The following is a 15,182-nucleotide window of genomic DNA, read 5'->3' on the forward strand; positions in this document are numbered from 1 at the left end:
AAAATCAGACAAAGGACTTAGGCCTACTACACTAATTGGAGTGTCTACTCTTAGACGTGTGCTTTATCAATGGCTTGGCAAACCTCATCCTACTTGCTAACTTCCTTCTCCTACATGAAGCAAATCCTCAATTGAGTGCCCATATTTATAGCAATGAAAGCAGGCTTAGGAACATTTTATGCAAGACCATCCATATCAGATAGGATGACTAGTTCTTTCAACTTGAGACTTGTATCGGCCGCTTTTCTAACATAAGTGAAACTCTTAATACCCACATTTTTTCTAGGATTATGAACTATTAAGTATTATAAGACTGACCAAAAATTGACTTGCATTTTTTCTTTTCATGTACTTTTTGAAGAAATCTGTGCCTCTTACCATGGGTATTGACATGGTATAATATGCAAGCATGGCTATTAAATGCCTCTTCTGGACTTCAATGAGTATATACAGCTTTCACGAGCAGACGTTGAACCTCTGAAGTTGTGCGCCTCTCTTGACATCCAAGTACCATAATTTCAATGAATCTTACTGTACACAATCTGCTGGTCATGTGCCAAACTGCTTGTCATGTGCCAAAGTACATCCAACTTGCTGTGTTAAAAAGTAATCTGATGATGTGCAGCATGTGCTATAAACAAGTAAAAGAATTGAGAAGGGAGCTTTCTCTTGCAAGTGCAGCCATATTCGTTGCGCTTGCAAGCGTTTATACTGGGATGTGTTTCTTTATGTACACATTGTCAAGAGATTTGATCATTTTGACTCTCGTCGTGAACTCTGTTTGAGCGCCTGCTTAACGACAAATCTCCTCTTCGTTGAATGTTAGCTCCATGCTGAGTACATGGCAGAGCTTGAATGAGAGGGCCACAGCTCCCTTCTCTTGATTTGATTGCCTTGGTCATCAAGTGCCATATTAAACATGCGACATACACAGCAGCAACAATACTGAAAAGCCCTCCAAAGCTCTTTAGCCTCAACCGTGTTGGCTCCGAGTTCGAGCTGCATCGCCCTTTCTTATCTCCGATCTTCCATCCATTCTGCAATATCTGGAGTGTTCCATCCTCTGCCATTTCAAGTATCGCCTTTGACACATGATCATTTAGCGGATTTCCTTTTCGGAACGCCTTCACAAACATTCTCCTTTAATCAATCCAGCATACTTTTCGATATAAGAGGCTATAAACACACAGCAAACAAGTGTGTCTATAAGGCTCGTATGCTCTGTTTTGCATGCCTACATACACACCCATAAACATTCTTGTTTTTGCATGTAGTTGTCAGCTATGTGCTGCTTCTTGTATCGTGCAAATTACACAAAATACGATGCAGGCTTGTATGCATGACCCGCAAAAATGGTTATTACTGTTTTGTCCATCTTGAGTTGCCTCCAAAAGTCTTGTGCATAAATGCATGCGTATCATCACTTTCCAACTTGATGCCACATTATGCATTTGATGAAACTCCAATACAAGATATAAAAGAGCTTTATCCAATGTATTTGTGTAGATTGTCATCATGTACAAGATCCAGTCTATTACTGTGGTCAGACGTTTCGACACTCTTCAATTGAGCAGCATTTGAGCTTTGCGCATTTGCGGGATCACAAGCACAGACAGCCGAGTGTAAATGCACAAAAGAATGCTAGCTCAACAGGAAGTGAGATTGGAGCAATATGGGTACTTACAAAGCCAAATCCACCAAAGGAAGGGAGATGATCGTCCTCCGTGGAGCTCTGGGTGATGTCACATTCGGTTTGAAGAAGAATCTGAATATAAGGGAGCTCTTCTAGCCATGCCCCAACACCATTTGGATTAAGGTTGCCTGCTCGAAGGGCTTCAGCATAGTCCCTTTCTGATGTAAAAGTTTTAATCGTGTGTCCCTCTAGGTCGAGCTTGTCCATGTAGGTTTTCATGAAGGAGCCCTGTTGGTACCCTACTGATATGCTCTTATCTCTCAATAGGGCCTGGAAGCCATCTATGGTTGGGTACCGTTTCTGAGCTGAAAGGAGAGAGGCTAAGCTAGCAGTGTAGCTTGAGTTGAATATGAGCATTACAAATAGCCATGTAACTGTCACAATTCTTCCGAGATGCGTTCGCACAGACTCCTCTGCAATGGACAAGTTTACCAGAAAATGTTGATAAACATGAGAAAGTAAGGATGCTTTTATATCTCAGTTTTGATAGATTATAGTGCTTTGCCATAGTGCAAGCTGTTGATTATCTGTTATCAAGAGGAAAGAAGAACTTACGTTGTGCTTGAAAAAGGCAGAGAGACGTGAACCTGCATTCACAACGTCATCAGAGAGTAAGGGCATGCCAACTTTAAATAAAGAGCATCTAATACAAACTTGTAAGGCAGCTATAGAAATGGTTTCATGTCCATGATGTGTAATCCTTAAATTCAGGTTAATGCAGCTCAATATATCACCTAATCACAAGTCACTTCATGACTTTGATGTCCTCTGGAATTGTAATCAAGATATTGCATCACATTCTTACATGAATAGAAAATCAACAACCACCATTTCACCATTAATTGTGAAATTCGTTCTTGAAATATTATCAAGATTCCCCCCACTCTTTCAGGATTTGCCACACATTCAATCTCCTAAAGTAGGAGTAGAGGAGTCGAGCTCGGATTCTACAGAGTGTAGATGGAATCGATCACACTAAACCAGTCCAGCTTTGGCTACTAACCGATGCTGTCATTTGTGAGTGTCACGTGCACCTCTAACCCTATGTGCATGTGGACAAGCTATTCCTACTTCTTGTTACCATATACATGTGATAGTGATGTGTGTGAACATACTTAGAACCGCCGGGGCATTTTTTCCCTCACTAGGAGTTTTTGTCCCCCGTGCATTGTATATACGCCCATCACTCTAGGGCTATCTCATCTTTCCATTGCACACTAAGTAATATATTCTACCTTGAGCTTCCTTCGTCTTCTCCAAGCAAGTTGCATCCTCCTGGGCTTAGTCGCCAACAGCTCCAGCACACACCTCCTCACTTTCTTCGATTTCTGTGAGCTTTGGCGAGCGTCAGCAGGTCGACAAATACTTTGGGTAAGCTCGTAGAGCTTAGTCTGCTCAGATTTTTTATTCAGGCTCATTTCGGCCTCCGTTTCCACTACAGTGTTGTGCAGGCAATTTCGTCATTTTGTGCAAAACTTTTGTCAGTCCCGTATTCTGCATAACATGTCCCTTGTAGTCTGCTACGGTTTGTGCTATATAGCACGTGTTGTTCCTGCTTTATTTCTCCTCTTTTCGAGTAGTTTTCACAACAGGTGCAGCATTGGCCACGGCTTACAATGACACAAATGTGTTCAAGATGTTTGCTATTGAGAACAGATTGGATGGGGACAATTAACCTATGTGGGCTTACATGATGCAACATGTCCTTGTGTCAAAGGGCGTTTGGAGCATTGTGCAGGACATTACCACTTGGTTCTGAGGATGTAGGCGATGTTGTAGGTTTTGCTGGCAGAATTGTTGCTGCCGAAGCTCTTTTGCATATGGCTGATCAAGCTCGTTGGGATCTAAAGGATGCACAGGCTCATGCATTGATTGTGTTGTCTGTCAAGCGCACTATTACTCCTCACGTTCGTTCAGCAAAATCTACAAAACAAGCTTGCGATATTTTGGCTTGTCTTTATGCAAGTCGCAATGAAGCTAAAATTGCATTGCTGCGTAAGGAGCTAGAGTCAAAGATTATGCATGAGGAAGATGACATGGACACGTTCCTTGCTAATGTCAAGGATATCAATGAGCAACTTATTTCTGCACGCGAAGTCATTTTAGACAGTTCCCTTGCGCAGACTATTCTTGATGCCTTACAAGATTCTTATCAGACTTTTGCTAGTACTTGGAGACTTATGACCCAAGGAAATCCTGAAGTTGTCCCCTCTGCCGCCCGCCCTGCCCCCGCTGCCCCCTCCTCCTGCTGCCGCCAGCCTCCCCCTACCCCCCCCCCACCCTCGGTTTCTCCTCGTCATCCGCTTCAGTTCGACCTCCTCGGCATTGCTTCGTTTTTGGGGCAGTGTCTTCTGCGCCTGATTGCAGCGTCCGCCCGTCGACCTCTTCTTACGACACAGCAGTAGACACAGATGGAGGCTCCAGCTTCACCACAGAGGGACTCGCCAAAAGCCCCCTCACCCGACCCCGTTGAGCCCACCATTCGACTTGCTCTATCGCCGACAGAGCAAGCGAGCCTAGCCGTTGAGGTAGAGCGTTTGCAGGCGACTTCGGTCATCTGCAAAATTCTCGGCACCCGTCCTAGCAGAGGAGAGCTGCGAGACCTTCTCCAAGCCCGCCTTCTCGTAGAGGTGGGCAAGACCTTGGATGTCTAGATTCTCGGACGGGAGTACTACCAAATCGAGTTCGAGACCTCCGAGATGGCTTCCAAGGTTCTAGCTCACGCGCCCACTTTCGACAGTGGCGACATGGTTTTGATCCAACTTCGGATGTGCTAGTAGAGGAGGCAGACATCCCCATCTCAGTCTGCTTTCCGGGTTTACGGAGGGAGTACCTACCACTTCTTTCCAGGATTGGCTCCGCCATCGGGATTGTCCAGGAGACGCCTCGTACGGCAGCATCAGTAGCTGCAAAGGCGGCTGGCATCCCCTCAGTTCGAGTTTTGGTCAGAGATACCCACACGCTCCCGAAGGTCATCCTTCTGCCTCGGGTGAGTGGGGGTTGGTTTAGACAGAGTGTGGAGTACTCGGGCCTCCCGAACCAGTGCTTCATTTGCAGACAGATGGGCCACCTAGCGAAGGCCTGTCCATGGAGGAGGCCACGACCTGCACCTCAGCCTCAGCCCCAGCCTGCCAAGGCTGGGCCGCAGCCACAGCCAGCGGCACAGCGCACACATTCAGAGCCACCCTCCGAGCCTGGGGCTCCAGCGGAGGCGGGGTGGCAGCAAGCCCGTAGCCGTCGACGCCAAGGGCCACAGCGACAGCCTGGCACTCAGAGTGGCCCTCAGGTGCCTACTCAGCAGCAATGGGTTCCCATGGGGAACCGCTTTGGTCCTCTTGAGCAGGAGGAGCCCCCTACGCCAGCCTCCACCTCCGCTTCACCCTCGCCAGCCGCCCCCCCTTCAGAGTTCCCCTCCTCCTCCTCATCCTCCCCCCCGCCCTCTGCTCCCGTCCACTCCCCACCTCGCCCCTCTACCTCTGTCGCCCCACCCCGCTCCTCTTCCCCTCCGCCCCCCCCCCAGCTCCTTCTCCCCCCCCTCCTGCTCCAGTTCCACAGTCGACTCAGGAGACTAGTCCCTCGCCGGCGGCTAGGAGATCTCTTGGCAGCGCCTTTGCCACGAGTCGCCTAGCGAGAGAGGGTCAGCTCTTCTTGCGGCCCCCTCTGCAGATTCAGACATCTTCCCTTGCAACTATCCCTCGTGGTCTGACGAGCATTGACCTCCGACGCCGCTGGGATTTCTTCGACTACGGGTTCACTCGCTTTCTCGGCGATTCCACAGCAGACCACGAGGCAGCCTGCTTTAGGGTCCATGCTTTGTTCCTCGCCGCTAGGGGGACAGAGGCCTTGGACTCAGCAGTTGGTTTCTCCTTCCCCCTCTGTGGTAGGGCCGAGACATAGCGGTCCCTTGACTCACTGGTGGAATGGTTGCATACACAGGTTCTCGAGTTCTCTCACCACATGGGAGAACTTGGAGTTACAGATTTGCTGCAGACTTTGTGGCCACTGGCCAAGTTTGCAGTGACACCCCCAGACTCAGCAGGATGTAGGCACATTGTGGTGTACTTTTTTGCTGATACGCAATGTTTGCCTTGCTATGTATACATTCATGAGGACTCCTGGACAGAGGAGGTTGCTTTACGCACGGCTCGCTCTGCTTGGGCTTGGGCTAGGCACTCACTGCAGTCTCGCCCATCTAGAGGACGCTCGGATGCGGATTACTCCCCATCCAAGCCAGCCTCGAAGATAGCCCGTCTAGCTGCTGCGGCAGCATCTGTTCTCTCTCGCTCCCCATGAGGATCATCTCATGGAACGTGCAGGGACTAGGTGGGCCCCAGTTTCAGCGACAGCAGGGCCGATTGTGTCAGGAGCTTCAGCGTTGCCTTGTGGGAGGAGAGATTGATCTCCTTATGCTTCAGGAGCACCATCTGTCTGAGAGCCGCATTCGGCGATGTGGTCAGATTTTGCGTGGACGATATGATACCCTTTGGTCAACTGCTTTTGGACCTGGAGGCATCCAGGGTGGGGGTATGTATGACTATTGCGGACTCATTGCAGCAGGCCATTGTGGGCAAAGGGATTATTGTGCCAGGCAGGGCTCAGTGGATTACTATGCACGTTCAGGGTGGCCTTGTGGGCTTCCTGAACATCTATGCGCCCAATGTGGCGAGTGCTCGTGCAGAGTTTTGATCACAGATTGTTGAGTCTTTGCCACAGGCTGACCATTGGTGTGTTGGAGGGGACTTCAACATGTTGGAGGACCCTTCTGACAGGATTGGAGGCAGCCATGTTACTGTGCATGGAGTCGAGTTAGCAGCTTGGGAGAGGTTGTGTATGACTTTGAGAGTCTCGGATACATGGCAGCACTCTGGCTTTGTGAGGCCTCCGGCCAGTCTTGCCTTCTCTAGATTGGACCGCAGAGTGGGAGGAGTAAATCTATCGCGGATAGATCGCTTCTACAGTAGTGACCACTTTAGTGACTTGGGGGGATCAGTGGGCATCCTGGCAGGGACATCCTTCTCGGACCATGCACCAGTGATCCTCACAGTGGCAGACAAGCAGAGGAGTGGGAGCACGATGCTTTGCATCCCAGAGCGGGTCTTGTTGGACTCAGCACTCAGACAGAGGGTAGAGACTCTCTGGACAGAGGGCATGGACAGCCAAGCTCTACCTGCAGACAGAGTGGCCTTAGGCCTAGCTCAGCTTAGCCACTTTTTTCTCCAAGAGTCTTTGGCTCGCCGGGCTGCAGCGAGAGAGGAGGAGCAGCGTCTCAGACGAGGCATTGCTTCACTACAGAGGATGCAGGAGCAGCATCCAGACAGTCCATGGTTGGAGGAGCAGTTACAGCAGGCTCGACAGGAGCTTGCTTGCACAGACGAGAGGCGTCATGAGTTTGCCTTTCATCGATAGACATCTCAGTGGACTCAGGTGGGTGACAGAGTGACAGGTACTTTTTTTGAGACAGTGGGACCTCGGCACTCGCATGCCAAGGTCAATCAGTTGAGGAGACCCAATGGGTCAGTTGTTTGTGAGCCCGAGGATATGCGTGCAGTTGCTACTGACTTTTACCGTGAGTTACTGTCGATTGAGCCCCAGTCAGAGCGGCAGGATGCATGTAGGGAGCAGGTTTGGGCACAGATGCCTTGTCTTGTGACTGAGGAGATGCGCCAGAGGCTAGAGATGCCTCTTCATCTTGAGGAGCTGCACACGGCTCTTAGGGCCCTCCCTCGTGGTAGCTGTCCAGGTGAGGATGGGCTGACTCCCAGCTTCTTCTTGGAGTACTGGGACCTGCTTGGCCCAGATCTTTGTAGTGCCTTTCAGTACATTCTGCACACAGGAGTGATGCCGGATAGCATGAGTGAGGGCCTGATTTACCTCATTCCAAAGGAGGGTGGCCCCTTGGATGAGATTCGACAGTGGCGTCCCATCACCATCCTCAACTCAACCTACAAAATTCTTCCCAAGGCTCTGAGTTTGAGGATTCAACCACTTTTGGAGAGCCTTATACATGGGACTCATACCGGTTTTGTCAAGGAACGCAGTATCCTTGACAACATCTTCACTTTCTGGGAGGCTTCTGCCCTGGCACGGCTCCGTGGGGAGGACCTTGTGATTCTTCTTCTCGATTTTGAGAAGGCATATGACAAAGTTGACTGGGACTTTCTAGAGGGCACTCTACGTAGGATGGGCTTCTCAGATGCTTGGATCAGAGGGGTGTCAGCTTTGTACAGACAGGCTCACAGTCAGGTGCTTTTGGCAGGAGGTAGAGGTGAGCGCTTCATGCTCACACGATTGGTCAGACAGGGTTGTCCTCTTGCCCCCTTTCTCTTTCTGTTCTATGCGGAGGCGATGAGCAGATTTTTGGTGTCACAGCAGGTTGGTCTGAGGGGCTTAGCACTCCCTATTCGAGGAGATGAGCTTCTGGACGCTGAGTTTGCCGACGACTCAGCCTTTTACTTAGAGGGCCAGGAGGCCAATCTACACAGATGTGAGCAGGCTTTGGAGACCTTCTGTTGTGCATCGGGCGCACTGATCAACTGGAGAAAGACAGTGGCTTTCTCGGTTGGTAGTGCTCCTGTGCCAGATTGGATGCCAGGAGAGGGTTTCAGGTGGATTCCCCCAGGGACAGCAGTTCGGTACTTGGGTTGTCAGGTTGGTTTGGACTTGTCCCCCGAGCAGCAGATTGCTCCTCTTCTCCTGTCCATTAGGAGAAAGTTGTTACATTGGAGCTCAGCACGACTTTCGTTGGCTGGTAGAGTAGTAGTTGCCAACCAGGTGTTGTTGGCGACTATGTGGTACATCACTTCTTGCTAGATCTTCTTGAGTTCTTGTATCAGCCAGGTAGAGAGGCTGATCAGGAACTTCCTTTGGTCAGGTCGTGACACTCAGATTGCCCGAGCCAAGGTGGCTTGGTCGATCATCACACTTCCTTGTTCTCAGGGAGGGCTTGGGATCATTGATCTAGCACAGCAGAGCAGAGCCCTTCTTGGGAAGTTCGTAGTCAGAGGACTTCTTCCAAGCGAGGAGCCCTGGAAGGAGTTCTTGCTGCAGAGGCTTCGTGCCAGGGTGCCTCAGTCAGGAGGCCCTTGGCAACCTTCGACCAGATGGATCTTTACAGAGTTGCGCCGCAGGTCCAGCGCGCTCTCTAGGTGACTGGCTAGAGTTCACAGGTTTGTCAGAGGAGGCGCAGGGTTTCCAGCTACAGGGCATGAGAGGGGTGCAGAGCATGGGTCAGGACATCTCAGAGTCAGTTCCAGCTGAGTGGCTCACGCCTCTCGAGCCAGTAGCACCCCGGTGGATGGGAGCCTTCACACGACTAGAGGTTCTCATTTCAATCAGGGCCTGCTCAGAGACTGTCCCAGCCTTGTTCTTCGAGCTTCAGGGTGGGGGACGATTACAGCGAGTTGCAGTAGAGGCCCCGCACGTAGCAGAGTGTTGTTTCCAAAGGATCCGAGTTGTGGGCATCTGTGGGAGGACTTGCGTCATAGACTCTAACCCAGCAGCTCTTGAGACTGGACACTGGAGGCTATGGGCTTGGGAGTGTTGTCCACTGGCACGAGTAGAGTGGGATCCTGGTGAGTGGCTATGGAGGGACCCCTTCTCTTCTGCAGACCGCCCAGGAGTCCCCTTCTTTCAATACACTGTTCGGCTTGGACGTCATATACTTGCAGCACAGAGAGGCCCGCCCCGCTGCAGCACGTCATTGGCAGGAGGAGGGCCTCACAGTCGAGTTCTTGGCAGCCTTTTGGCAGAGGCTGTGGGACTCCAGACAGTCGAGGCGCGTCACTTTGTTTCAGTGGCTGGTTGCACATAGAGCCACAGTAGTAGGGAGTTGGCTTGTGCATAGTGGTCTCTCGGCCGCATGTGCAGCCTGTGGCCAGTTGGTGGAGAGTCAACGTCATTGTCTTTGGGATTGTCCCTCGGCCCAGCAGGTGTGGCTACGAGTTCTTCGGCTGATGCCTGCTATCTCCACGGCTCGACAGTACACTTGGGGGGCAGCGGCCTGGTCCACCCTCACGGGCCCGGCACTTCAGTTTGAGCTATCTTCCACAGTCAGGATGATAGTGATGCAGGGGGGGCGACCTACACTCGAGCCTGCTACAGAGCTTACTCCACAGGAGTGGTGCAGTGAGAGAGAGGAGTGTTGGGAGCTCATCAGTGGCCTGACACTTTGGTTCATCTGGCGGGCCCGCTGCTTCCGCATCTTTGAGGCTCGCCCTGTGCCACCAGCAAAGACTGTTCGTGACTTTTGGCTAGAGCTGATCCATACTCTCAGAGGACAGCTTGAGGGACTACAAGGTAGCTCCGACCGCATGCGGGAGCGCCACGAGGCTTTCCTTCGACTATGGCGCCCTGGGCCTTTCTACACCATAGTCCAAGGGGTGCTCATATAGCACTATTGTCCACCTGTGTGGCTCTTCCCTCCTCCCATCTCTTGATTTAGCCTCATTGTATATATGCTGTTTTTTCATTGGGAGAGTCTCCCCATCATGCTTGTTGTAGCCCTCTCTTGCAGAGGTGGATGTAGCCCTATGGGCAGTTTTCATTAACTAATAGAAGGATCTTTTTCTCGGAAAAAAAAAGAGGCTGGTTCCACTACAAATGCAGCTATTGTTGAGTCTTCTATGAAAGGAGATTGTGATGTTGATGTTGATGCAGAATGGGCTTTTAGTACAGAGTGCACTTATGATCCTACTGTCCATGATGCATGTTTGTTAGTTGCTGCAGATGCTCATGTGTGGTACTTTGACAGTGGTGCTAAAAAGAAAGAGGCTGATTCCACTACAAATGCAGCTTTTGTTGACTTGTGGTGAAAGGAGATTGTGATGCTGATGTTGATGCAGAATGGGCTTTTAGTGCAGAGTGCACTTATAAGTTATGATCCTCCTGTCCATAATGCATGTTTGTCAGTTGTTGCAGATGCTCATGTGTGGAACTTTGACAGTGGTGCTACAAAGCATATTACCTCTCATCGTGACTTGTTTACCTCTCTCGAGGATGTCCCTCATGGAAATTCTATCACTTGTGCCAACAATGCTTCTTATCCTATTAAGGGAGCTAGAAAGATTGTGCTAACTGCTGCGAATGGCAATTCTTTCACACTTAGTGATGCATTTTATGTACTTGGGATCAAGAAGAACTTTTTGTCTGTATCTGCACTTGCTAGACGTTGTCTTTTTGTGAAATTTGTGGATGACAGATGTATAGTTCATGATCTCAATTTTGGTGATGAGGTTGTTGCATCAGGCATTTTATGTCGTGGGCTGTATAAGCTCACTTTCTATGACAAGTGAGGGCAGAATTTTACAAATGCAATTGTGGATTCTAAGGCTATTTCAGATGCAAAACTTTGGCATGCAGAGACACAGAGCACACAGGCTGGCCAGTAGCAACAGGCAGAGACACAGAGCACATAGGCAGAGCCACCCTCCGAGCCTCGGGCTCCAGCGGAGGAGGGACGACAGCAGGTTCGTGGTCGACGACGGCAGGGGACACAGCGACAACCTGGCACTCAGGGTGGTCCTCAAGCGCCTGCCCAGCAACAGTGGTTCCCTTGGGAAACCGATTTGGTCCTCTTCAGCAGGACGAGGTCCCTGCTCCAGTCTCCACCTCAGCCTCACCCTCGACAATCCCCCCTCCCCCCGAGTTCCCCCCCTCCTCTTCAACCCCGCCTCCTGCTCCCTCCGCCTCTCCTCCTCGCCCCCTACCTTTGCCGATCCCCCTCGCCCCTCCTCCCCCTCCCCCTGCTCCTACACACCCCCACCTCCCGCTCCAGTCCCATAGTCGACCCAGGGGGCAGGGCCATCCTCAGCTGCCAGGAGATCTCTTGGCAGCCCCTTTGCCACAAGTCGCTTGGCAAGAAAGGGACAGCCTTTCTTGTGACCCCCTCTTCTTGTACAGACGTCTCCCTTTGTAGTAGTCCCTCGTGGTCTAACGTGCTTCGACATTCAGCGCCGATGGGACTTCTTTGCCTACGACTTCACACCCTTTCTCGGCGACTGCTCACCAGCCCTTGAGGCAGCCTGCTTCAGGGTTCATATTCTGTTCCTGGCAGCTAGGGGGATAGAGGCCTTGGACTCAGCGGTTGGCTTCTCCTTTCCCCTTTGCGGCAAGGACCAGACTGAGTGGAGTTTCGACTCAGTGTTGGAGTGGCTACAGACACAGGCCCTAGAGTTCTCTCATCACATGGGAGACCTAGGAGTTACAGACATGCTTCAGACTCTTTGGCCATTGGCCAAGTTTGCTGTGACACCTCCAGATGCAGCAGGATGTAGACACATTGTGGTCCCCTTCTTTGCTGATACGCAATGCCCGCCATGCTATGTACACAATCATAAGGACTCCTGGACAGAGGAGGTTTCTTTACGCACGGCTCGGTCTACTTAGGCTTGGGCCACAAGCACTCTTTGCGGTCACGCTTATCTAGAGGACGCTCGGATGCGGATTACTCCCCATCCAAGCCAACCTCGAAGATAGCACGTTTAGCTGTTGCGGCAGCATCTGTTCTCTCTCGCTCCCCATGAGGATCGTCTCATGGAAGTACAGGGATTAGGTGGGCCCCAGTTTCAGCATCAGGGGGGCCGACTGCGTCAAGAGCTGCAGCAATGCCTTGTGGGAGGAGAGATTGACCTTCTTATGCTACAGGAGCATCATCTGTGTGACAGCCGCATTAGACGTTGTGGTCAGCTTTTGCGTGGACAATATGATACTTTTTGGTCAGCTGCTTTTGGACCTGGAGGCATCCAGGGTAGGGTATGTATGACTATTGCGGATTCTTTGCAGCAGGCCATTATGGACAGAGGGATTATTGTGCCAGGCAAGGCTCAGTGGATCACTATGTAGGTTCAGGTTTGTCTTGTGGGCTTCCTAAACATCTATGCGCCCAATGTGGCGAGTGCACGAGCAAAGTTTTGGTCACAGATTGTTGAGTCTCTGCAGCAGGCAAAGCAGTGGTGCATAGGGGGTGACTTCAACATGTTGGAGGACCCTTCAACATGTTGGAGGATCCCTCTGACAGGATTGGTGGTAGCCATGCTACTGTGCATGGATTGAGCTGGCAGCTTGGGAGAGGTTTTGTATGACTCTGAGGGTTTCGGATGTGTGGCAGCATACTAGCTTTGTGAGGCTCCCAGACAGCCTGGCCTTCTCTCGTTCAGACCGTAGAGTGGGAGGAGTGAATCTATCGCGGATAGATCGCTTCTACACTAGTGACCACTTCTGTGACTTGGGTGGGACAGTTGGCATTCTGGCAGGGACTTCCTTCTCGGACCATGCACCAGTGATCCTCACAATGACAGATAGGCAGAGGAGGGGGACACGATGCTTCGCATCCCTGAGAGGGTCTTGCCGGACTCTACACTCAGAGAGCGAGTGGAGGCTCTCTGGACAGAGAGCTTAGACATGCAGGATTCTCCTGCTGACAGAGTGGCCTTAGGACTAGCTCAGCTTAGCCGATTCTTTCTTCAGGAGTCTTTGGCTTGCTTGGCTGCAGTGAGAGAGGAGCAGCAGCGTCTCCCAACGAGGCGTTGCTTCCCTGCAAAGGATGCAGGAGCAGCATCCAGACAGTCCTTGGTTGGAGGAGCAATTACATCAGGCTCGCCAGGAGCTTGTTAGCACAGAGGAGCGGCGCCATGAGTTTGCTTTCCATCGACCGGCATCTCAGTGGACACATGTAGGTGTTAGTGACTAGTCCATTCTTTAAGGCAGTGGGACCTCGCCATGCGCATGCCAAGGTCAGTCAGTTGAGGAGGCCCGACGAGTCAGTTGCTTCTGGGCCAGAGGATATACGTGCAATTGCTACTGACTTTTACCGTGAGTTACTGTCTACAGAGCCTCAGTCAGAGCGTCAAGATGCATGCAGAGAGCAGGTGTGGGCACAGATGCCTTGTCTTGTGACTGAGGAGATGCGTCAGAGGCTTGAGCTGCCACTTCAGCTTGAGGAGTTGCACACGGCTCTGAGTGCACTCCCCCGTGGTAGCTGTCCACGTGAGGATGGCTTGACTCCCAGTTTTTTCTTGGAGTACTGGGACTTGCTTGGCCCAGATCTTTGTAGTGCTTTTCAATACATCTTGCACACAGGCGTGATGCCTGACAGCATGAGTGAGGGCCTCATCTACCTCATTCCCAAGGAAGGTGGCTCCTTGGATGAGATTCGACAGTGGCGCCCCATAACCATCCCCAACTCAACCTACAAAATTCTTGCCAAGGCTCTGAGTTTGAGGATTCAGCCACTTCTAGAGAGCCTTATACATGGAACTCAGACAGGTTTTGTCAAGGAGCGTAGTATCCTTGACAACATCTTTACTTATTGGGAGGCTTCTGCCCTCGCGCGGCTCCGTGGTGAGGATCTGGTGATTCTTCTTCTCGATTTTGAGAAGGCCTACGACAGAGTTGACTGGGACTTTCTGGAGGGCACTCTACGCAGAATGGGCTTCTCAGATACTTGGATCAGAGGGGTGTCAGCTTTGTACAGACGGGCACCCAGTCAAGTACTTTTGCCAAGAGGTAGAGGTGATCGTTTCATGCTCACACGTTCGGTCAGACAGGGCTGCCCTCTTGCCCCCTTCCTCTTTCTGTTCTATGCTGAGGCGATGAGCAAGTTTTGGTGTCCCAGCAGGTTGGTTTACGGGGCTTAGCACTTCCAGTGGGATCCTGGAGAGTGGCTTTGGAGGGACCCATTCTCCTCTGCAGACCACCCCTACACTGCAGCCTGCCACAGAGCTTACTCCACACGAGTGGTGCAGTGAGAGAGAGGAGTGCTGGGAGCTCGTCAGTGGCCTTACACTCTTGTTCATCTGCCAGGCCCGCTGCTTTCGCATCTTTGAGGCTCGCCCTGTACCACCATCAGAGACTATTCGCGATCTTTGGCTAGAGCTAATCCATACTCTCAGAGGACAGCTCGAGAGACTCCAGGGCAGCTCCGACCACATGCGGGAGCTTCGAGAGGCTTTCCTTTGACTTTGGCGTCTGGGCCTTTTTTCACCAAGGTCCAGGGTGTACTCAGTTGGCACTACCGTCCACCTGTGTGGCTTTTCCCTCCTCCAATTTCTTGATTTAGCCTCATTGTACATATGTTGTTTTATCATTGGGAGAGTCTCCCCATCATGATTGTTGTAGCCCTCTCTTGAAGAGGTGGTTGTAGCCCTATGGGCAGTTTCATTAACTAATAGAAGGATCTCTTTCTCCGAAAAAAAAAAGATATTGCATCACATTCTTACATGAATAGAGAATCAACAACCACCATTTCACCATTAATTGTGAAGCTCATTCTTGAAATATTGTCAAGATTCCCCCCACTCTTTCGAGATTCGTCACACATTCAATCTCCAAAAGTAGGAGTAGAGGAGTCGCTCAGATTCTACAGAGTGTAGACGGAATCGATCACACTAAACCAGTCCAGCTTTGGACACTACTCGATGCTGTCATTTGTGAGTGTCACGTGCACCTCTAACCCTATGTGCATGTGGACAAGCTATTCCTACTTGTTACATAT

At 51.0% G+C, this 15,182-nt stretch overlaps 1 protein-coding gene across 3 annotated transcripts in view; it reads right to left on the minus strand.

Moving 5' to 3' along the window:
• Nucleotides 1-410: 410 nt before the first annotated feature.
• LOC147446532 (glutamate receptor 3.3-like) overlaps nucleotides 411-15,182 on the minus strand; it is a 42,944-nt gene continuing 28,172 nt past the window's right edge. The window contains exons 4-6 of one of the 3 annotated variants that reach the window (XM_086525749.1): nucleotides 2,249-2,280; nucleotides 1,685-2,106; nucleotides 411-1,124 (exon numbers count right to left, since the gene is read on the minus strand). In XM_086525749.1, coding sequence (XP_086381875.1) covers nucleotides 741-1,124; nucleotides 1,685-2,106; nucleotides 2,249-2,280 — 838 coding nt within the window. In that variant the 3' untranslated portion in view covers nucleotides 411-740. The other 2 variants (XM_086525750.1, XM_086525751.1) reach the window with 2 other exon arrangements.

The sequence above is a fragment of the Adiantum capillus-veneris genome, chromosome 12, assembly GCF_014529385.1.
Source record: "Adiantum capillus-veneris isolate H3 chromosome 12, ASM1452938v2, whole genome shotgun sequence".
Lineage (NCBI taxonomy): Eukaryota > Viridiplantae > Streptophyta > Polypodiopsida > Polypodiales > Pteridaceae > Adiantum > Adiantum capillus-veneris.